The sequence below is a fragment of the Panthera onca genome, chromosome F2 (assembly GCF_046562875.1).
Source record: "Panthera onca isolate mPanOnc1 chromosome F2, mPanOnc1 haplotype 2, whole genome shotgun sequence".
Taxonomy (NCBI): domain Eukaryota; kingdom Metazoa; phylum Chordata; class Mammalia; order Carnivora; family Felidae; genus Panthera; species Panthera onca.
In genome coordinates, this window is record NC_138356.1 from 38,312,657 (window position 1) to 38,335,717 (window position 23,061).

The following is a 23,061-nucleotide window of genomic DNA, read 5'->3' on the forward strand; positions in this document are numbered from 1 at the left end:
ATTGACATTGACAAATATACTTTGATAGATAAGTCAACATCCATCACCACACACAGTTCTTGTCTTGTAATGAGAACTTGTAAGATGTATTCGCTTAGCAACTTTCAAACATGTAACACAGTATTACTAACTACAGTTACTGCCTTGTATATTACCCCCCATGACTGACCTTTAAGATCTACATTCTACTTACTTTGCGTTTCATTTGTTCTTTTTCCAATTCCTTGAGGTGCAAAGATTATTATTATTTGAGATCTTTCTTGTTTCTTGATGTAGGTAGCATTTAGCTCTATGAACTTCCCTTTTAGAACTGCTTTTGCTGCATCCCATAAGTTTTGGTATTCTTGTATTTTCACTGTTATTTGTCTCAAGTTATTTTTTTTGTGTTCTCTTTTTTCTTCTTTGATTCATGGTTGTTCAAGAGAGGGTTGTTTAATCTCCACAGATTTGTGAATTTTCCAGTTTTCATCTTGTAATTTCTAGTTTTACATCATTGTGGTCAGATGAGATGCTTGATATGATTTCAGTCTTCTTAAATTTATTAAGGCTTGTTTTGTGACCTAACATCTAATCTATCCTGGGTAATGTTCGTTGTGTACTTGAGAAGAGTTTGTATTCTGTTGCTTTTGGATGGAATGTTCTGTGTGTGTGTGTGTGTGTGTGTGTGTGTGTGTGTGTGTGTGGTCTATCTAGTCGAATGTGTCATTTAAGGCCATTGTTTCTTTATTGATTTCTCTGTTTGGATGATCTGTCTATCGATATAAGTGGCATAATAAAGTCTCTTACTATATTGTATTGTCTATTTCTCTCTTTAGATCTGTTAATATATGCTTTATATATTTATGTGCTCCTGTGTTATGTGCCTGTATATTTACAAATGTAATATCCTTCTGGTGGATTGGCCCTTTATTGTTACATAATAACCTTCTTTGTCTCTTTTTATAATCTTTGTCTTAAAGTCTGTTTTATCTGATCTAAGTATACCTACTTCAGCTTTCTTTTGGTTTCTAATTGCATGCAAGATCTTTTTCTATCCCTTCGCTTTCAGTCTGTGTCCTTATATCTGAAATAAGTCTCTTGGTGGCAACAAAAGATTTTCAATCCATTCATCCACTCTGTCTTTTCACTGGAGAATTTAGTCCATTTACATTTAAGCTAAGGATTTATACATATATGCTTATTTATGTATCATTGGTTGTTTCCTGACTGTTTTGTAGTTCCTCTCTTTCTTTTTCTCTTGCTTTCTTCCTTTGTGACTTGATACTTTTCTGTAGTGGTATATTTCAATTTTTTCTTGGTGTGTGTGTGTGTGTGTGTGTGTGTGTACACCTAGTGTAGGTGGTTACCATGAGGCTTACATAAAACAATTTATAACAGTCTGTTTTAACTTAATAACAACTTAAGTTTGAACATGCTCTAAAGCTCTACATATTTTACTCGCTCACCTCCATGAAAATTTTTATGCTTTAGATATCCCAATTTGCATATTTTAATTTTGTGGTTCTAGTAAATTATTGTAATTATTATTTGAATACTTTTGTCTTTTAACCTTCATACTAGCTTTATAATCGATTAACCCACCACCTTTACATTAGATTATTTTGGATTTTACTATATGTTTACAGTTACCAGTGAGATTTACACTTTCATATGTGTTCTCATTAATAATTAATTAGTACCCTTTCATTTCAGCTTAAAGCAGTCCCTTTCACATTTCTGCTAAGGCTGGTCTAGTGGTGATGAACTCCTTTTGGTTTTGCTGCTCTGGAAAACTGTTTATCTCTCCATTTCTGAAGGACAGTTTTCTGGGTTCTTGGACCATTGTCTGGCACAATGATCATGTGTATAACAGTTATTTGTTGGAATGTTTATTTCCCCTACCTGGTTGTAGTCTCCTTAAACAAGGCACTAAGTAAATGTTAAGTCCTGGAATGACTATATGAAACCTCACCATGATGAAGTGGAGATTGGGGATTCTCTCCTTTTATCTGTATTAAATGTCCTGGCTCTTTCGTCTGACTTCCCACTTTGAGTTCATTAGAGCCCCACTTGCCCTGGAACGTGCCCCTTACTAAGTTATAATACAATCTGAGTGACTTTGACCTGCACCTCCTCAAAATAACCCTTACACCTAAGCTCCTATCTGAGCTTAGGTGCTGCAGTTCTCTCTATTCTGAGAGTTATTTTCTTTGTGTCCCAGTGTATTGCTTAGGGAGTGATTTTTTTTCCCCCTAACTGCTTTGATAGTTGAGATGAATGAGTGGATGAATAAAAGAAGGAAGGCATGAAGGCTAGATAGGTGTCAGCTCAGAAACCTTCCCATGTGTTTTATCAGCATGTGCCTTCATAAATCTAATTTCACAGTGGAAAGACCATTTATATTCTCTCCAGGGACCTTCATCAGTTAAGCCAGATATATTGTTCATGAAAATATTTTAGGAGGTGTTCCTTCTTGTTTTGTTTTTCTTAAACCTGATTTTTAAGCACCACATCCTATTTTCCACTTAATCTATTTCTGCATGCTTACATTTAAGATCCCCATTACAATCTTTTTTGAGTCTTTGTATATAAATAAGTAAAAATGTGCTAACAGCTTTACTTCTTTCCATTTTTCTTTACACGTTTTCCTTGTTACAACTTAGTGTGGATTCTGTTCTGATAATAATTTTTTTAAATTGATTTTCTGTAGCCACATTAATTGCTTCCTACTTCATAAACGGTTTTATTCATTGATTGCAAATAATGGCATGGACAAGGTCAGACACGTTGGTCACCACTCAGAGAAAATCAATATCCTAGCCAAGAATTAAAATGTTACCGTCAACCAGGTATTTAAGGAGTATCTGCTTCCTTATTTATCTTCCAACTAATCCCTTCCTGGACGAACCTTTCTATGAGATGATATACACCACACATTTTTTAAGAACTACATCATCAGGAATGCATTTTCTTTTTGTCAAAAATATGCTGTGTGTTTTTAATCCATGTGTACACAAACCATAGTTTGACAGCCATAATCTAGAATTGATTTATTGCTCACCTGTGTTTATTTTTCTTCTCAGATGAGTTCTGCACACTTACTAATAAATCATTCAGTGGTACTCCCAATTTGTTATTAATATCAGTGTCAGCAAAAAATTCCATCTGGAGTATGAAATAAATTAAAGTTTCCATAAGACATGCTGAAATTTATCTCAGTGATTTCAAATAGCTTTATGTGGATTATGCTTGCCATTCTATTCGATTCCAAAATAGTTATGGCACACTAAGGAGAGGCAATAATAAACTACAGCTCATCCAATGATGAGTTCACAGGAATGGTGAGGGCTAATGATTTTCTAGTGACTGAAAGTTCTAGGTCTTTTCAGCGTATGACTTTCTATGAGTTTTGGTCAAGCTAGATCTCTCATTTCAGAAATATATAGATCTCTGTAAGTAAAGATGAGGTTTTGCATGTATCTCTCCTCTATTTCACCTTGTTTGGGAACCGTCTATATTCCATACTCTTAATTGTAACACCCAATGTATTATTTATTTCTGCCTACTGAAAATGTGGTAAATATACCTTTTGCTCTGCCCAAATCGTGGGAAAAAAAAATTATGACAGGAATAGTACATGAGAGATACCAAGGGGGCCATCTTCGTGTTTTGTAGCCTTATTAGTTCTTAGCCATGAGGAGAGCTTACCTTCCTTAAATGTTTCCCAGGAGAGATGATAAAATGTCATGTATTTTTTTTTTCTGAAACTACTATCTTAATGATTACTATAGTAATGTAATAATATGCTGTTGAGAATAGTTTTTATTGTGATAGTCTTGCCCATAGATCCAGATTCATTTTTTTTCCCTATTGTAGGAAAAAGCATTTCTTCAAGGATAATTGTAACTGTTTAGGGTTTTTGGTTTTTTTTGAAATGAATATATTGACACCTTAGTCTCTTTTGAAAACCTTCCAGTTTTCAGTTATAACATGCAATTTGTTTTGCTCATTTATGGAATTAATCATCAGTTGATTTTGCTGTTCTTTAGGATACCTAAATGCAAACATTAACTTTTTTCAATATTCTTCCTTTTAGAATATTTTTCTCAGCACTTGGGTGAATATGAGAATGTACTAGCAGCACTCGAAGACCTAAATCTTTCCATCCTGAAGGCCATGGGCAAAACGAAAAAAGTAAGGAAATGTTGGTGCTTATTTTCTATAAAATCTCTTCTTTGAAAACATTTTCTTGGAAAATCACACCTGTTCCCTAATGTACCATAAAAGTATGTATTGATTTTTACCACCTACAACTTATTTTCTCGCTATTAAATGACCTATTGTAGTCATTCCAAACCGTGAGGTGCCAGATACTGTGCTTTTTGCTGAGAATGCAAGGATGCAAAGAGCTGTGCAAGCAGCTCTTACTCTGGTAAGGAGACGAGTGTGTGAACAAACCATCGTTAGATAGCACAACAGAGGGCAGCACGAGATGGGACATGTGGTTCACGCTGGAGGCAATGACACCTGTGCAATTGCAGATGAAGTTATAGCTAGGGAAAGGAGAAAGAGACACATGGAACAGCATGTACAAAGTCCCCGTGTTGGGAGCGGCATGGAGCAGGCACAGGGCATTCAAGGAAGTTAAGATGGTCGGTAAGATTAAAGTCTAGAAAACTCAAGAGTGGCATGATTTGAGATGAAACTGGTTTAGCAGAGAGGAGCCGTAGCTTTCATGATTTTGTTGGTGAACCTAAGGATGTAGACCTGCCTCCTAGATGTAAATAAATCAACCACATTTTAAGCAGAGATGTGGAAACTCATGCAGTCTTTTGAAAAGCCCATATAAGACTCAGCTTGGGATTAGGGTGGAGAAGGTGGGGAACAGAATCAGGAAGATGAATGAGGAGGCTAGTTCACTAACCCAGGCGAGAGATGTTGGTAGTTTAAAGGTATTGGCAGACAATATGGTGAAAGGGAAAATAATTGTACATATGTTTGAGATCCTGTCAATAAAACTTGGAGGAGGATAGAATGTGGGGAATGGGAGAAGGATATGTCCAGCGTGAATCCTAGTTTTTCGCTGGTGTGCCTGGTGGTGGCACCACATAGACTGCTGAAAGAAGACCGGGTTTGAGGAAGTAAGCTCGTGAGTTCTATTTTAGACCTGTTGAATCTAAGCTCCCTTTGAGACATCTAAGGAAATTCAAGTAAACCATCGGATACAGAGATCTGTATCTGACAGGTGAAGTTTAGACTGGACGTATATTTGTGAATTGTCAACATTTGCGCAAAGAACGTGAGTGACATCATGTGGGGAGAGAATATACAGTAAAACAAGAAGAGGACCTAACACTGAGCTTTAAGGAACTGCAACTTTTGTGGGTGGGTGGGTGGAGGAGAATGAGTTGGGATGAGAAGGAGTGGGCAGAAAGAGGAGACGGAATCTGGGAGACTGTGGCATCCAGAAGTTGGGGAGGGTATTCCAATGAAGTACAGACTGGTCGATAGTGTTGACTGCTATGGAGGGGGCAAGAGATGAGAATTATATTTCCTGTTGGTAAATTAAAAACGATATTCTGGCATTTGAGGTACATAACAAGAAATGAGAATGTTTTTTCTAAATGTTTGTTTATTTATTTATTTATTTATTTATTTATTTTTAAAATTTATTGTGAAATTGGTTTCCATACAACACTCAGTGCTCATCCCAACAGGTGCCCTCCTCAATACCCATCACCCACCCTCCCCTCCCTCCCACCCCCCATCAGCCCTCAGTTTGTCCTCAGTTTTTAAGAGTCTCTTATGCTTTGGCTCTCTCCTGTTCTAACCTCTTTTTTTTTTTTCTTTTTTCCTTCCCCTCCCCCATGGGTTTTTGTTAAGTTTCTCAGGATCCACATAAGAGTGAAACCATATGGTATCTGTCTTTCTCTGTATGGCTTACTTCACTAGCATCACACTCTCCATTTCCATCCACGTTGCTACAAAGGGCCATATTTCATTCTTTCTCATTGCCACGTAGTACTCCATTGTGTATATAAACCACAATTTCTTTATCCATTCATCAGTTGATGGACATTTAGGCTCTTTCCATAATTTGGCTATTGTTGAGAGTGCTGCTATAAACATTGGGGTACAAGTGCCCCTATGCATCAGCACTCCTGTATCTCTTGGGTAAATTCCTAGCAGTGCTACTGCTGGGTCATAGGGTAGATCTATTTTTAATTTTCTGAGGAACCTCCACACTGTTTTCCAGAGTGGCTGCACCAATTTGCATTCCCACCAACAGTGCAAGAGGGTTCCTGTTTCTCCACATCCTCTCCAGCATCTATAGTCTCCTGATTTGTTCATTTTGGCCACTCTGACTGGTGTGAGGTGATATCTGAGTGTGGTTTTGATTTGTATTTCCCTGATGAGGAGTGACGTTGAGCGTCTTTTCATGTGCCTGTTGGCCATCTGGATGTCTTCTTTAGAGAAGTGTCTGTTCATGTTTTCTGCTCATTTCTTCACTGGATTATTTGTTTTTCCAGTGTGGAGTTTGGTGAGCTCTTTATAGATTTTGGATACTAGCCCTTTGTCCGATACGTCATTTGCAAATATCTTTTCCTATTCCGTTGGTTGCCTTTTAGTTTTGTTGATTGTTTCCTTTGCTGTACAGAAGCTTTTTATCTTCATGAGGTCCCAGTAGTTCATTTTTGCCTTTAATTCCCTTGCCTTTGGGAATGTGTCAAGTAAGAAATTGCTATGACTAAGGTCAAAGAGGTCTTTTCCTGCTTTCTCCTCTAGGGTTTTGATGGTTTCCTGTCTCACATTCAGGTCCTTTATCCATTTTGAGTTTATTTTTGTGAATGGTGTGAGAAAGTGGTCTAGTTTCAACCTTCTGCATGTTGCTGTCCTATTCTCCCAGCACCATTTGTTAAAGAGATTGTCTTTTTTCCATTGGATGTTCTTTCCTGCTTTGTCAAAGATTAGTTGGCCATAAATTTGTGGGTCTAGTTCTGGGGTATCTATTCTATTCCATTGGTTTATGTGTCTGTTTTTGTGCCAATACCATTCTGTCTTGATGATTATAACTTTGTAGTAGAGGCTAAAGTCTGGGATTGTGATGCCTCCTCCTTTGGTCTTCTTCAAAATTACTTTGGCTATTCGGGGCCTTTTGTGGTTCCATATGAATTTTAGGATTGCTTGTTCTAGCTTCGAGAAGAATGCTGGTGCAATTTTGATTGGGATTGCATTGAATGTGTAGATAGCTTTGGGTAGTATTGACATTTTGACAATATTTATTCTTCCAATCCATGAGCATGGAATGTTTTTCCATTTCTTTATATCTTCTTCAATTTCCTTCATAAGCTTTCTATAGTTTTCAGCATACAGATCTTTTACATCTTTGGTTAGATTTATCCCTAGATATTTTATGCTTCTTGGTGCAATTGTGAATGGGATCAGTTTCTTTATTTGTCTTTCTGTTGCTTCATTGTTAGTGTATAAGAATGCAACTGATTTCTGTACATTGATTTTGTATCCTGCAGCTTTGCTGAATTCATGTATCAGTTCTAGCAGACTTTTGGTGGAGTCTATCAGATTTTCCATGTATAATATCATGTCATCTGCAAAAAGTGAAAGCTTGACTTCATCTTTGCCAATTTGATGCCTTTGATTTCCTTTTGTTGTCTGATTGCTGATGCTAGAACTTCCAACACTATGTTAAACAAGAGCGGTGAGAGTGGACATCCCTGTCGTGTTCCTGATCTCAGGGAAAAAGCTCTCAGTTTTCCCCATTGAGGATGATGTTAGCTGTGGGCTTTTCATAAATGGCTTTTATGATCTTTAAGTATGTTCCTTCTATCCCGACTTTCTCGAGGGTTTTTATTAAGAAAGGTTGCTGGATTTTGTCAAAGGCCTTTTCTGCATCGATTGACAGGATCATATGGTTCTTATCTTTTCTTTTATTAATGTGATGTATCACGTTGATTGATTTGTGAATGTTGAACCAGCCCTGCATCCCAGGAATGAATCCCACTTGATCATGGTGAATAATTCTTTTTATATGCTGTTGAATTCGATTTGCTCGTATCTTATTGAGAATTTTTGCATCCATATTCATCAGGGACATTGGCCTGTAGTTCTCTTTTTTTACTGGGTCTCTGTCTGGTTTAGGAATCAAAGTAATGCTGGCTTCATAGAATGAATCTGGAAGTTTTCCTTCCCTTTCTATTTTTTGGAAAAGCTTGAGAAGGATAGGTATTATCTCTACTTTAAATGTCTGGTAGAATTCCCCAGGGAAGCCATCTGGTCCTGGACTCTTATTTGTTGGGAGATTTTTGATAACTGATTCAATTTCTTCGCTGGTTATGGGTCTGTTCAAGCTTTCTATTTCCTCCTGATTGAGTTTTGGAAGTGTGTGGGTGTTTAGGAATTTGTCTATTTCTTCCAGGTTGTCCAGTTTGTTGGCATATAATTTTTCATAGTATTCCCTGATAATTGCTTGTATTTCTGAGGGATTGATTATAATAATTCCATTTTCATTCATGATTTTACCTATTTGGGTCACTCCCTTTTCTTTTTGAGAAGCCTGGCTAGAGGTTTATTTTGTTTATTTTTTCAAAAAACTAACTCTTGGTTTCGTTGATCTGCTCTACCATTTTTTTAGATTCTATATTGTTTATTTCTGCTCTGATCTTTATTATTTCTCTTCTTCTGCTGGGTTTAGGCTGTCTTTGGTGTTCTGCTTCTATTTCCTTTAGGTGTGTTGTTAGGTTTTGTATTTGGGATTTTCCTTGTTTCTTGAGATAGGCCTGGATTGCAATGTATTTTCCTCTCAGGACTGCCTTCTATGCATGCCAAAGTGTTTGGATTGTTGTATTTTCATTTTTGTTTGTTTCCATATATTTTTTAATTTCTTCTCTAATTGCCTGGTTGACCCATTCATTCTTTAATAGGGTGTTCTTTAACCTCCATGGTTTTGGAGGTTTTCCAGACTTTTTCCTGTGGTTGATTTCAAGCTTCATAGCATTGTGGTCTGAAAGTATGCATGGTATAATTTCAATTCTTGTATACTTATGAAGGGCTGTTTTGTGACCCAGTATGTGATCTATCTTGGAGAAGGTTCCATGTGCACTCAAGAAGAAAGTATATTCTGTTGCTTTGGGATGCAGAGTTCTAAATATGTCTGTCAAGTCCATCTGATCCAATGTATCATTCAGGGCCCTTGTTTCTTTATTGACCGTGTGTCTAGATGATCTATCCATTTCTGTAAGTGGAGTGTTAAAGTCCCCTGCAATTACCACATTCTTATCAATAAGGTTGCTTATGTTTGTGAGTGATTGTTTTATATATTTGGGGGCTCCCGTATTCGGCGCATAGACATTTATAATTGTTAGCTCTTCCTCATGGATAGACCCTGTAATTATTATATAATGCCCTTGTTCATCTCTTGTTACAACCTTTAGTTTAAAGTCTAGTTTGTCTGATAAAAGTATGGCTACTCCAGCTTTCTTTTGACTTCCAGTAGCATGATAGATAGTTCTCCATCCCCTCACTTTCAATCTGAAGGTGTCCTCAGGTCTAAAATGAATCTCTTGTAGACAGCAAACAGATGGGTCTTGTTTTTTAATCCATTCTGATACCTATGTCTTTTGGTTGGCACATTTAGTCCATTTACGTTCAGTGTTATTATAGAAAGATACAGGTTTAGAGTCATTGTGATGTCTGTAGGTTTCATGCTTGTAGCGATGTCTCTGGTACGTTGTCTCACAGGATCCCCCTTAGGAACTCTTGTAGGGCTGATTTAGTGGTGACGAATCTTTCAGTTTTTGTTTGTTTGGGAAGACCTTTACCTCTCCTTCTATTCTAAATGACAGACTTGCTGGATAAAGGATTCTCAGCTGCATATTTTTTCCGTTCATCACATTGAAGATCTCCTGCCATTTCTTTCTGGCCTGCCAAGTTTCAGTAGAGAGTTCCATCATGAGTCTTATAGGTCTCCCTTTATATGTTAGAACGCGTTTATCCCTAGCTGCTTTCAGAATTTTCTCTTTATCCTTGTATTTTGCCAGTTTGACTATGATATCTCGTGCAGAAGATCGATTCAAGTTACATCTGAAGGGAGTTCTCTGTGCCTCTTGGATTTCAATGCCTTTTTCCTTCCCCAGATCTGGGAAGTTCTCAGCTATGATTTCAAGTACACCTTCAGCACCTTTCCCTCTCTCTTCCTCCTCTGGAATACCAGTTATGTGTAATTATTTCTCTTTAGTGCATCACTTAGTTCTCTAATTTTCCCCTCATACTCCTGGATTTTTTTATCTCTCTTTTTCTCTGCTTCTTCCTTTTCTATAATTTTATCTTCTAGTTCACCTATTCTCTCCTCTGCCTCTTCAATCTGAGCCATAGTTGTCTCCATTTTATTTTGCAGTTCATTGATAGCATTTTTTTAGCTCCTCCTGGCTGTTCCTGAGTCCCTTGATCTCTGTAGCAATAGATTCTCTGCTGTCCTCTATACTGTTTTCAAGCCCAGAGATTAATTTTATGACTATTATTCTAAATTCACTTTCTGTTATATTGTTTAAATCATTTTTGATCAGTTCGTTACCTGTTGTTATTTCCTGGACGTTTTTCTGAGGGGAATTCTTCCGTTTCGTCATTTTGGATAGTCCCTGGAGTGGTGGGGGACTGCGGGGCACTTCCCCTGTGCTGTCTTGAATAACTTGCGTTGGTGGGCGGGGCCGCAGTCAGACCTGATGTCTGCCCCCAGCCCACCGCTGGGGCCACAGTCAGACTGGTGTGTGCCTTCTCTTCCCCTCTCCTAGGGGCGGGATTCACTGTGGGGTGGCGTGGCCCGTCTGGGCTGCTTGCACACTGCCAGCCTGTGGTGCTGGGGATCTGGCGTATTAGCCGGGGTGGATCGGCAAGGTGCATGGGGTGGGGGTGGGGAGGGCAGGCTCAGCTCACTTTTCCTTAGGAGATCCGCTTCCGGAGGGCCCCTGCAGCACCGGGAGGGAGTCAGACCCCCCTGAGGGATGGATCCGCAGAAGCACAGCATTGGGTGTTTGCGCGGAGCAAGCAAGTTCCCTGGCAGGAACTGGTTCCCTTTGGGATTTTGGCTGGGGGATGGGCGAGGGAGATGGCGCTGGCAAGCGCCTTTGTTCCCTGCCAAGCTGAGCTCTGTCGTCCGGGGCTCAACAACTCTCCCTCCCATTGTCCTCCAGCCCTCCCGTTCTCTGAGCAGAGCTGTTAGCTTATAACCTTCCAGATGTCAAGTCCCTCTTGCTGTCGGAACACACTCCGTCCGGCCCCTCCGCTTTTGCCAGCCAGACTCGGGGGCTCTGATTGGCCGGCGGGCCGCCCCTCCGCCCCAGTTCCCTCCCGCCAGTCCGTGCAGCACGCACCGCCTCTCTGCCCTTCCTACCCTCTTCTGTGGGCCTCTCATCTGCACTTGGCTCCGGAGAATCCATTCTGCTAGTCTTCTGGTGGTTTTCTGGCTTACTTAGGCAGGTGTAGGTGGAATCCAAGTGATCAGGACGCGCGGTGAGCCCAGCGTCCTCCTACGCCACCATCTTCCCGACCAATCCCTCGAAATGAGAATGTTTAAAGCTAATGCGGAATTTTTGGAGAAAGCCAGTAGATTTATATGTATGTCCTTGAACTCCACTTGTTCCCAAAGCCCCCAAAGAAAAGTAAAATGAGATTTTTTAAGGGGGAAGTTTGTAGTAACAAAAGTTGGAAACTGAAAAGCAGATGAGCAAGTGGCTGCTGGCAGCAGACCTGAGACATTTCATGGCTTGACTTGTAGTGGGAAAGCAGAAAGGCGCGGGGATCTAGTGGCACTCATTGGCACCGGAAATGGCAGGGAATGGTGGGGCTAAAGCAGAGTAACCTGGTGGAAATCTTGTGATTCCCCGCTCTTCTCTATGGAGCTGGGCAGCTGCCTTTTGATCCACCCAGGTAGAAAACCTAGACTTGTTCTCTTTAAGGGTTCAAGGGGAGGATCTCTGCCTTGTCTCCATAGTTGGAGGATTAAGTAGAAACTTACATTCTAAATGAAAGGACCTCCAGCTTTCTTCCTTCATTTAACTCCCAGAGGGTTGGCATCCTGCAGGCAGACCTAAGAGGTTGTCTCTGAGAAAGCCAACTGGTACAATAGGAAGCACCTAAAGTCTGTCGCATGGTAGATAGAGCTCAACCTCATCTCCCTCTTCTCCCCTTAAATCCTAAAGGCTTGTCCGCAACCCATCATTAAAGATGTACAGTCAGCCACGTATCCCCAAACTTCTTACGGGAGAGGCAGAGATCAAGACAAACCAAAAAGGAGGGAGGGAGGGAGGAATGAATGAACAAAGCAATACAGGGGACTGACTATGCAGGAAGATGAAAACTCCCAGTCTCCTCAGCCCCCTCAGAAGGAGAAGAGAAGATATTGTGTCCATGAATCAAAAGCTGTTTGAAATTAGAATAAGAGCACAAATAAAGACTTCCAGAATTCTGGAAAATAAAGTTTAGAAAGTCTTGCAAAAAGTAAAGCAAAAAAGAAAGTATACGAAAATTGGAGCATCAGCCTAAGATGTCCTATAATCCAAATAACAAATTCTAGAAAGAGAAAACAAATGGAATCTGAATACGTTTTCCTTTGATCTGTTAAGGAGTATTTGGAAACTGTGTAAGATTTTACGCCTTAGGACCTTTCCTCCAGAAATGGTAATTGTTTCAAACCTCTGCTTGGTGTGGCTGACTTCTCTCCTTGTTCGTTAGGCCTCATCTTTAATACCTCAGAGTATTAAATGTCCTCAGAGAAATCTTCTCTGACCACCTTATGTAAAAGAGGTTGTCTCTGAGTATCTCCTATCCTTCTCTGGCAATAATCAGAATGAGTAACTATGTATTTTATTTTTGTTTTTTTTAAATGTTTATTTATTTACTTTGAGAGAGAGAAAGGGTGGGGTAGGGCCAGAGAGAGAGAGGGAGAGAGAGAGAATCCCAAGCATGTTCCAGCTGTCTGCACAGAGCCCAATGTGGGGCTCTGTCTCATGAACTGTGAGATCATGACCTGAGCCAAAATCAAGAGTCGGACATTTAACCACCTGAGCCACCGAGGCACCCCTGTATTTTGTTTTGGTTTTTTAATGTTTATTTATCTGAGAGAGAGAGAGAGAGAGAGAGCGCACGCGCGCTTGAGTGGCGAGAATGCTTGAGAGGGAGACACAGAATCTGAACCAGTCTCCAAGCTCTGAGCTGTCAGCACAGAGCCTGATGTGGGGCTCAACCTCATGAACCAAGGGATCTGAAGTTGGATACTTAACCGACTGAGCCACCCAGGCACTTCTGTATTTTGTTTAGATTTTTGTTGTTTGTAAGGAGGGAGAAGGACAGTGTCTCTTTTGAATATCCAGAGCCTGACACAGAGCCTGACAAAATGTAGTCAGTAAAACTTTGTTGATTGCTTAAATAAAGTGACTTATATTGATACTCATTCTGCTCTAAAAGCCAAGTAATTTTGCTCCTGAAAGAAAAATTGCTCCTAAGTCCATCTAAGAAGTATTCAGATATCCTTTAATAGGAAGAAAAAGCAAGCACATAATTTTTATTTTCTCACACATTATATTAAAATCATGTTCTTTGTATTAATACAGTGAGGCTTTGTGGGATTTAAATGAAGATCAACCTGTTCTATTTTGGTCTCTTCGGTACAAAGCCTATTTCTTAGCACAGACTCTTGAAAATGCATTTAATCTATATAATCATGTTGCCTAATCAAGGACAAAAAGATTTTTTAAATGATCCAAAATAAAATTAGGAAAGGTTCTTCATGTGATAGCTCAAAAATGAGTGAAATGCAGGAGTTTGACAGTTTTTTCAAGCCACTGTTGCACTGACATCTTCTCCATGCTGTCTAGCACAATGAACCCTTCTGAGTGAGAAATTCAGCATTTCTTTTTGAGAATCTCTCTATATTTTTACCCAGATGAAAAGTCCTGTCTCAGTAGGGAGGGCTGACTGTTCTAGGCTTTTATGAAAAGTGAAATGCAAGCCATTTGTGAGTATATCTGTCTGCTGTGTCAGAGAATGGATAAAATGGATTCCAGCTGCTTAACTTAAACCCCAGGAGGTGACTCAGGACAGATACAGTCTGTCACTGTTATTTCCCCTTCTCCTCTTCCCTTAACCCAAGCCTTTCTATATAGGTCCTCAAGGGTTACCTGGATTATTTTTCAGAATAAACACCATAGGTCAAATTCCAAATGGTTATTTGCAAGCCTTGAATGTAGGTAAAAGCAGAACTCCCTGTCTGGCTTTGGGATTTCACAAAAAAATAGTGGGTTTGTCTATTCATTTTTCTTTCTACAATGGGGTGATAAGCTAACCTACATCATTAGCGTGTGGTGTGCTTGGAATCTCAAAGAAAATGTAGAATTCTGATGCGGAAGTTAAAATTCATCTTGTGCTATTTATATAAACATAAATGGAATTCCAGATTCCCTTAAGCCTTACTGGTAAGACTTCAAAAGGAAATGATCATAAGCTAAAGTGAAGAATGATGTTCTTAAAAGAATTACTTAGGGTGTGAATAATTACTTCACCTTGATGAGTGAAGCTGGGAAAATGTCCAAAATTAAAATGCATACAAAGTTTGTAGTTTTCACCTGGAAGCTGTTTTCAAACAAGTACATTCTACAATACATCTTCAATTATTTTAAGGAACAATATAGATGAGTCCTAGCATCATTGGGTTTCAGTCATTCCCTTCTTAAATCTGTCTTTGGGGTCTGTAGACTCCTTCATTTCAACCCTCCCATCTCTTCTCTAACCCTGTTTCCTTATATTTAGCAACTGGGCCCCCTGGGCTCCATGTTCTTTTCACTTGTTAAAAATCACAATTTTGGGGGACGCCTGGGCGGCTCAGTTGGTCAAGCGTCTGACTCTTGGTTTCAGCTCAGGTCATGATCTCACAGTTGGTGGGTTCAAGCCCTGCATCGAGCTCTGCACTGACAATGGGGAGCCTGTTTGGGATTCTCTCTCCCTCTCTTTCTCTCTGCCCCTCCCCCACTCACACTGTCTCTGTCTCTCTTTTAAAAATGTGGAAACTGAGTCACAAAGTGGTTAGTTGATTTATTAATATCATAAAGTTAGATTTAAGCCAAATTCTCATTTGAAAATTTTTATTTAAGGTTTATGTGTTCCCATATGGAATATGTTGCAAATAAACAATTCTAAGTTGTATCATGGCACATTGGTGCCATGGTGTTAGACCAGTTTGGTCTTTGAAATGATTGAGCTCTTCAAAATTTAGTTGTTGATCAGCAAAGTCTGGAGACTTCTAGCTTCCCTGGTTATTTTCAGCTTTGTTTTAAGCAAATGAACAAATACGTTTCCAGAGCTTTGTGTAATATGTGAAGAACATTTGAAAGAAATTAAGGACAGGAGCAGATAACTAAATGCTGAGATGCCAATTTAATGCTAAAATAATATAAATGGTGTATAAGCAAAGTTCTGGGCAAAGAAGTTCATACTTTTTAATATACATGGTCTATTGCCAGAGGGATAGATGGAACATTAACTAGAAAACAAAGGAAGTTACCTGCCTTGTCAGAGAAGAAATATTTAGCTTTTTACTTGGAGAGTGAAATGTATCCAAAAGAAAGGCTAATATACCAGAGATCAATAAGCAGAAATCTCGGTGGCCTTCTGAGCTCTGGGTAGATTTATACAGGATCTGAAAATATCCAAATAGAAGCCCACCTGATTTTTTTTTCCCAAATAGCTAACTATTCCAGCACTATTTCTCCATTTTTTATCCATTCACTAAAATGCCATAGTTACCGTTTGTCAAATACTTCTACTTGGATCTGTGCCCAAGCTCACTGTCCTGTTCCACTTGTAAAGCTATATTATCTAGTATTGTTAAGATGTTGTCTTAATTTTTGAACACTTGGGTATATTTGAAAATGTGAAAATGCAAATCTACCCTTATTATTCTTCTTTTCCAAAGAGTTATTTTTTTCTGTCTTGTCATTTTCATGTAAGTTTTCATTGTTTTCCAGTTTTAAGGAAAAATTCCATGGGAATTTTTATGGATTTACATTACATTTGTAACTTGAAGAGAACTGTTATCTTGGTAATATGCCTTCCCATGCAGCTGCATACATCCTTCTCCATTCATCCAAGCTTCCTTTTGGGTCTCATGAAGTTTTTTATGATACTTCATATAGTTTCAAAACACATCTGGTTAAATCAATTCACAGATGTTTTGTATTTCTGTTGCTTTTCTAATTGGCCTGCCTCTTCATATTCCTAACTTCATATTGGTGGTGTATTGAAACACGACTTTTTTTTGTATATAAATTTGGTAGCTAGGTTAGCTACCATATTGAGTAGCTTCTCTGTGACATGTCATTTATCTTCCATTGCTGATATGATGAGTTTGAACATTGAGACCCATGCTCACTTATGGGAAGAACCAAGCCATCGTCTCTGTCTCCCGCCAAATCCAACTAGTCTCCACTTAGTCTTTAGCTTTCTGACTCACCTTCTCCCATTTCTCTGATCTGAACTTTGAGGCCATACCTTATGCCTGTTGGTGTTATGCAAGATTTCAGATTCTTCTTCAGAGCTGCAAGGCTGTAGGAAATTACGACTCTGCACTTAAAATCTTACATCCTAGACGAACAAGATAATTTTCCATAATACCAAATGAAGCTTTTAAAACTTCAGGGGCGCCTGGGTGGCTCAGTCAGTTAAGCATCCGACTTCAGCTCAGGTCATGACCTCATGGTTCATGAGGTCGAGTCCCACATCAGGCTCTGTGCTGACCACTTAGAGCCTGGAGCCTGCTTCCGATTCCATTTCTCTTTTCTCTCTGCCTCTCCCCTGCTCGCGCTCTTTCTCTCTCCCAAATAAATAAACGTTAAAAAAAAAAATTAAAAACCTTGTCACAAAATACCACAAATACAAACTTGTAAAACATTAACAGATTCTCTATTTTATCAGAAGAGGAAAAAATGAATAATAAAACAGTGAATAAAATGTATTTAATTGCTGGTACACCAGGCTGTGAATAAACTTGACATTCACAAATGAGTGCTCAATGTTAAGTTAGCAATCAGAGAAAACTCAGGGAGGAGGTAAGACTTAAGCAAGTGTCAGAGAAGGGGCAGGATTTTAAGAGAGAAGAGAGAAAGAAGATAAAAGAGCCTGCAGGTATCGGCCCCCCTTTGACCTTTCAAGTGGGTAGCTGGGGACTGGTTCTGCTAGAGGCCCTCATTCATTTCTAGAAGAGGCTATTGTTTCTCAGTGGTCAGGATCAGGTCATGCTGACTGCAGTTTGTCACATTTCACCTTATTTACTGTTTCTTGAATGAGTGTATAAAAACTAAGCAATGGTCTTGCAAGTAATCTTGAGAGGATTTAAAAAAATTCAAATTCTTAGACATGTGTCAGAGGCCCCAGGTAAACCTCCAGTGCACCCCTAAATCCACAGGGATCCCTGTAACCACTTTTTTTCTTCATGATCACTTTGTTTTCAGACAATCTTCCCAATCCTCCCAACCCTGCACCCCTTTTCCCACCCCAACAAGAAATAAGATCTAATGAGAAATTATTGTATCATGTGTCATGTACGTATGGTTTTGAATAGCTCGCTATTTTCTTCATGGAAATCTTTTTTAAATTTATCTTCCTTAAATCGCTGGCTGGAACACTTAATTTCTTGACAGAAATGCAGAGTTAATTATCTGCTTAATGAAGTTAAAAGTCCAAAATACACTCCTTTATTTAAACAGAAAACCTGGCTTACTTTGCCTAAAGACACAGTTCTGAACTACAGTTGTCTTCGTGAAGTTATAGCCCCATTTCTGAAGAATTGATCTTTGACATGTTCAAAGATAATAAGGGAAAGAGAAGTTAATGCAGACGTATCTAGGGGGATACACAGCACAGCATGGGATTCTTCTGTCATGAGAATCACATTTGAAAAGACTCATTTCTTTTGCCTGAAGTGGAAAAGCGCAGAGGGAGAGATTAAAAATTGGTCTGTGTTGTATTTCTGGATATGACAAGCATCAGTTATTATCATGTCATTGTTCTTTCTCTTTGTTTGCTGTTGCAAAACAAATACTAAATGTTACTTGAGGATTATTTATTTTTTGCCAGAGTCCTTATTTGAATAGCATGTGCAAAAACAAGACAAATGTGGTGTTACGCCTCTGCTTCCTGTGTGGCTGTGGGACGAGAGCACTTGTGTCCACATAGTATTGTCTGTCCCCCATAGAATGATTTATTTAATGATCTGACCATTGTGTACTAGCATGTGGCCTATAGGTCTCATAGCCCTACAAGGTTGTAGTATGGTCTGGAATCTCTGGTGTGGTTCAAAAGTGACATACTCCTAGGGTTTCTTCGGACTTGGACAAAATTAGGTTTGAACTTCTGTTATGGATCATATTCACTTTTTTTTTTTTTTTTTTTTTTTTAATTTTTTTTCAACGTTTTTTATTTATTTTTGGGACAGAGAGAGACAGAGCATGAATGGGGGAGGGGCAGAGGGAGAGAGAGACACAGAATCGGAAACAGGCTCCAGGCTCCGAGCCATCAGCCCAGAGCCTGACGCGGGGCTCGAACTCACGGACCGCGAGATCGTGACCTGGCTGAAGTCGGACGCTTAACCGACTGCGCCACCCAGGCGCCCCGGATCATATTCACTTTTTAAGAGTATCACCTGCCAAGTAGCCTAACTTCTGGCGGTATGGGAAGGAGACTGTTTTCTCTAATTATACACGTAGATGACCAAATACTGGCTATGTGCTACTCTATGAGATTGAATGTCGACTCGGTCAACCTCTTAGCTTTTCTTTTTGAACCAAAATTATAATAATACTATAGCTGATATTTATTAATTACCACTTGCCGAAGACTGTACTAAATGCTTTTTAATCTTATTTAATCCTAATATTTTATTAGGTAGATTCTGCTTTGTTCCTTTAAGTATGTAAAGAAACTGAGGCCAAAAAAGTTAGCTAACTCCCTCAAGGTCAAAAATCTCATAAAAATGCCCTGTGAATTTCTTCCTAGACCTTCTAGGCTTGAAGCTAGGTTTGTAGCCAATTTCTTGAAAAGATAACAACAATCGTGGTTGGTTGGAGAGAAAAGAAAAAAATATTTTAGGACTTGTTGGTTGTAATAGTTATCTACTGCTCTGTAACAAATTTCTCCCTAAAGTAGCAATTAACTCATGCAGTTTATGAGAGTCAGGAATCTAAGGGTTGCTTAAGTGGCTGATTCTGACTCCGATTATCATGAAGTTATAGTTAGATTTTGAATTGGAAACTGCAAACATCTGAAGGTGCTTGAGGAATACTTCTTAGCAGCTATTGGCACAATCAGTTCCTCATCATGGAAATTCTCCACAGGGATGCCCCTGTGACAGGGCAGCTGGCTTTCTCCAGAGCAGGTCCTCATAAGGAGAGAAGGAGACAAAGAGAGACCAGCAAAGAGACAGAGACACTATGATGAGAGTGAGACTAAAGTTATAATATAACCATGGCAGTAACTTCGTCACTTCTATCACATTCTGTTCACTAGAAGAAAGTCCAGTCTGCACTCGGGAAAGAGGATTAAACTCGATTTCTACAAGGGCAGAATCAAAAAATATGTGTTCACATCTTTTTTTTTAATATGAAATTTATTGTCAAATTGCTTTCCATACAGTGTAGTGTGTTCATATCTTTAAAATCACCAATAGTAGCCAACTTTTAACTGTGTATGTGTGTGTTGAGATGGAGTGGTGGAAGGGAATCTTTATCTGCTTTTTTATCTTAATATCTACCTCCATTGAAAGAAGCCAAATTGATGTTTAAAACCAGCCTACATATCTGTTCCTTGTCTTAGCTGAATATTACAAATGCTGGAAAATAGAATCATGTATGTTTTATCTTTAGAAGGCTATCTCAACCCACATATACAAATGTATACATCATGAAATAGGTATCAATAGAGCTAAAACATGTGTAACAAGAGAATACATTTTTTGAGTTAATATTAAAGGTGGCTATTCTAAAAAGGCTTTTAAAGAAGTATTTCAAAAATATCAGCTTTCAGAAAAGATTCCAGTTTTTTAAATGACAGAAAATCCACGTCTCTTAGGAAAGGCTCAGTTCAGTCACTGATTCAGCAGAAATGCCATGCTGGGAAATGGAAAGGAATCCAAGTTTTGCAACCACCCAGTGCTCTCTAGAGGCTCACCCTAGAGCAGAATGGGTAACCCAGGACTATCTGCATTGTGGAGTTTGGAATAGATTTGATAGAAATGGTTCAAACTCGTTAGAGTAAGAATAGAAAATAGGAAAGCATCGCTTTGTCCTCCTAATCTGGAAAGTTATCAAGGAGTAAATACATGTAAGCAGTACGCCAAAGAATGGAGAGCAGATCTATGGGCAGAGATTGGTAGAATATAGTGGGACTGGAAGTCACTTTCAGGAAAACAAGTAACATAAACAAACACGAGAAACACAATGCATTCTCATGGAAATTTGGGAAGCACGGTGTTTTTGAAGCACTTCTGGATGCTTCAAAATACCCACTGTTTTGGATGCCAGTGGGTATTTGCTGAAAGGCAATTTGGGAAATTTAGAGTTTAATCATTAAGCAGCAGAGAGATACTGAAAATTTGACAGAATGGAGTTGGTCACGTGGGGATCAATTCGGTGAGCTCTTCTTTCAAACACTTATTTGATTTCCCAACTGTGACCTCAAAAATGAGGATAATGTTTACTTCAGACATAATATTGATCCTTATTCCTTGAAAGAAAAGTTGTGTATATTATGCCATTTTACGCGTATTTATGTGTATGTGAATCTGAATCATTTTTATGAATTCTATAAAGCACCACTATTTTCAACAAGCATTACTTATTCCACATTTAAAGCAATATAATGGAACTAAGAATTTTTCTCATTTTTAAAAATGCCATTCTTGATCTCATTCTTTTTTGGTTATTAACAGTCAAAATGAATTAAGAAACACGAAGCTAGCGTTGCCAGCGTTGTGTGTTTCCCTATTGGTGTATGTTTTTACACGATCCAGAAGTAGTGGACAAAGGCCAAGAATTTTTGGTTTTCAACAACAAACAAAACCACAGTGATGCAAAATGTCCAGAAAATATTTAAAGACTTTTCTTTGTTTTCTTGGGAATATCAAAATATATAGGTTATCACTCTTCCTCACATAGTCCTGTCATTTTTCTACATCATCTGAAAATCAATATTTCAATAAATTGTGGTAGGTGAGAGGTTAACTCACAGGTGTTATCTTGCTTATGAGAGAGAAATGTGTCTCGATTTATCTCATGATTCAGTCAACTATGAGCAATAATTATTCTAGCAAACGTTTGTTAACTTCGTGATTTCTGGCTTTTAAAAAAATTAAATCACTAAATATCCCACCTATCAAATATCCTTTATATATATATGATACATATATACATAATAATATGTATAATATATACATATTATATATAATATATATTACATATATATGTATCATATATATATAATGATGTACACATATATATGTATCATATATATATAATATATATGATATGTATAATATATATATGTATACACATACATATGTGAATACGTATATATACACATACATACACGCAATATTTAAAATAAAATAATAAATAAACATTATAAATGAAAAAGAAATCACCCATGTGGCTATCACCCAAATAAACGAGCCGTTCTTAGGTTTGGAAGGCAACAAAGATCTGAAGGGGACACACTCTTTAATCCCCATGGTCAAATCATTCTTCTGTTCCAACAATTTTAGCTCTTTAATATTGCTCTCACCCATTGTCTGTCTTCTCTCTCTACTCCTGTCTAGGCTGTGTGAGGCAGACCCGCCATGATTCTCACCGGGATCCTTTGCCACAGACACAGAGTTCATTATTCTGCTTCCAGTGTTGCCTGTGAATCACATTCCACCCTGCAGGATGAGAAATATTTTCCCCAAAATAAGATTTCCCCTTACCCTAAAACCTAAATGGCTAAAGCCTTGCAATGGGTCCCCATTGACCTCAGGAGAAAAGTTCTGATGCTTTGCCCAGGACACATAAGATCCAACGAAGCTGGGGCCCTCCTTGCCCACCAAGTACCCCTGCTCATCTCTGTAGTCCTCCTGTAGTCCACCTCTTGCCAGTTCTGGGTGACTTTTGTCCCAGCCATGCTTAGCTACTTACAGTTCTCTGAATCCCTCATGGTCTCTCCCCCGAGTGGGCCTTGCTATGTAGTGGTCCTTCTGAGTGGGTGAATTCCTTTAACCTCCACAGATTCTTTCTCAGGGCTCCAGTTATCCACTTGCTTTTCATCTGGTTGGTCCTGTAATGTTTCTGGTGATGTTACAGGACTCTGCTTAAATGTCACTTCCCCCAGGAAGCCTTCCTTAACCCTCAAGAGGAGTTGTGTGCTCTCAAAGCATCTCTTGTATGTCCCCCTGCTTGCTCCTATCAATTCTTACGTACCTGTCACCCTCCTGTCTTGAAGTCTCTTATAGTGCTAGAGCTAGTTAAGCTACTCAGTATAATTTTTTGACTATATGTTCATTCACTGCAGAGGTGAGGTTATACTGTCGATCACTGCTGATCGTGAATCATCTGGAAGAGGAGAGGGACTCAGGGCCTGCAGTCCCAGTTCTGGGCAAGTTAGCCAAAGTAACTGCCCATTCTAAGGAACTAAGGAGAAGGCGAGGAGGGAACAGGTGTGCAGAATTTCCACCAAAAACCTGTTCATAAAATTTGGAATGATTGCGTGCCTAGGGAAGCGGCATAGTCTTTTTGAATTGACCAACTCTTGGAAAGATAACTATCCACCCCACCCAGCCTGCCTGGATTTCACTGGTGCCAGAGAAGTCAGGGTCCTCGGCAAGGGGCCAGATGTGTCTTGTGGCCAACTGGGGAAGACTGGAAAAAAGAAAGGAATTAGCAGTTTTAATCCTAGTTCTCACACAATTTTGTATTTTATAAATAATGCTATTTTTTTAAATTGTAGGCCAGCATCAAGTTTTCTCAAAGTTGGGTTTTTATTCCTTAGTCCATT

At 38.9% G+C, this 23,061-nt stretch overlaps 1 protein-coding gene across 1 annotated transcript in view; it reads left to right on the forward strand.

The window, feature by feature from the left end:
• NECAB1 (N-terminal EF-hand calcium binding protein 1) overlaps nucleotides 1-23,061 on the forward strand; it is a 193,812-nt gene that overhangs the window by 84,255 nt on the left and 86,496 nt on the right. Inside the window, exon 5 of the mRNA XM_078441947.2 lies at nucleotides 4,076-4,173. Within this exon, the coding sequence (XP_078298073.1) occupies nucleotides 4,076-4,173 (98 nt within the window). The remainder of the gene's footprint in view (nucleotides 1-4,075; nucleotides 4,174-23,061) is intronic.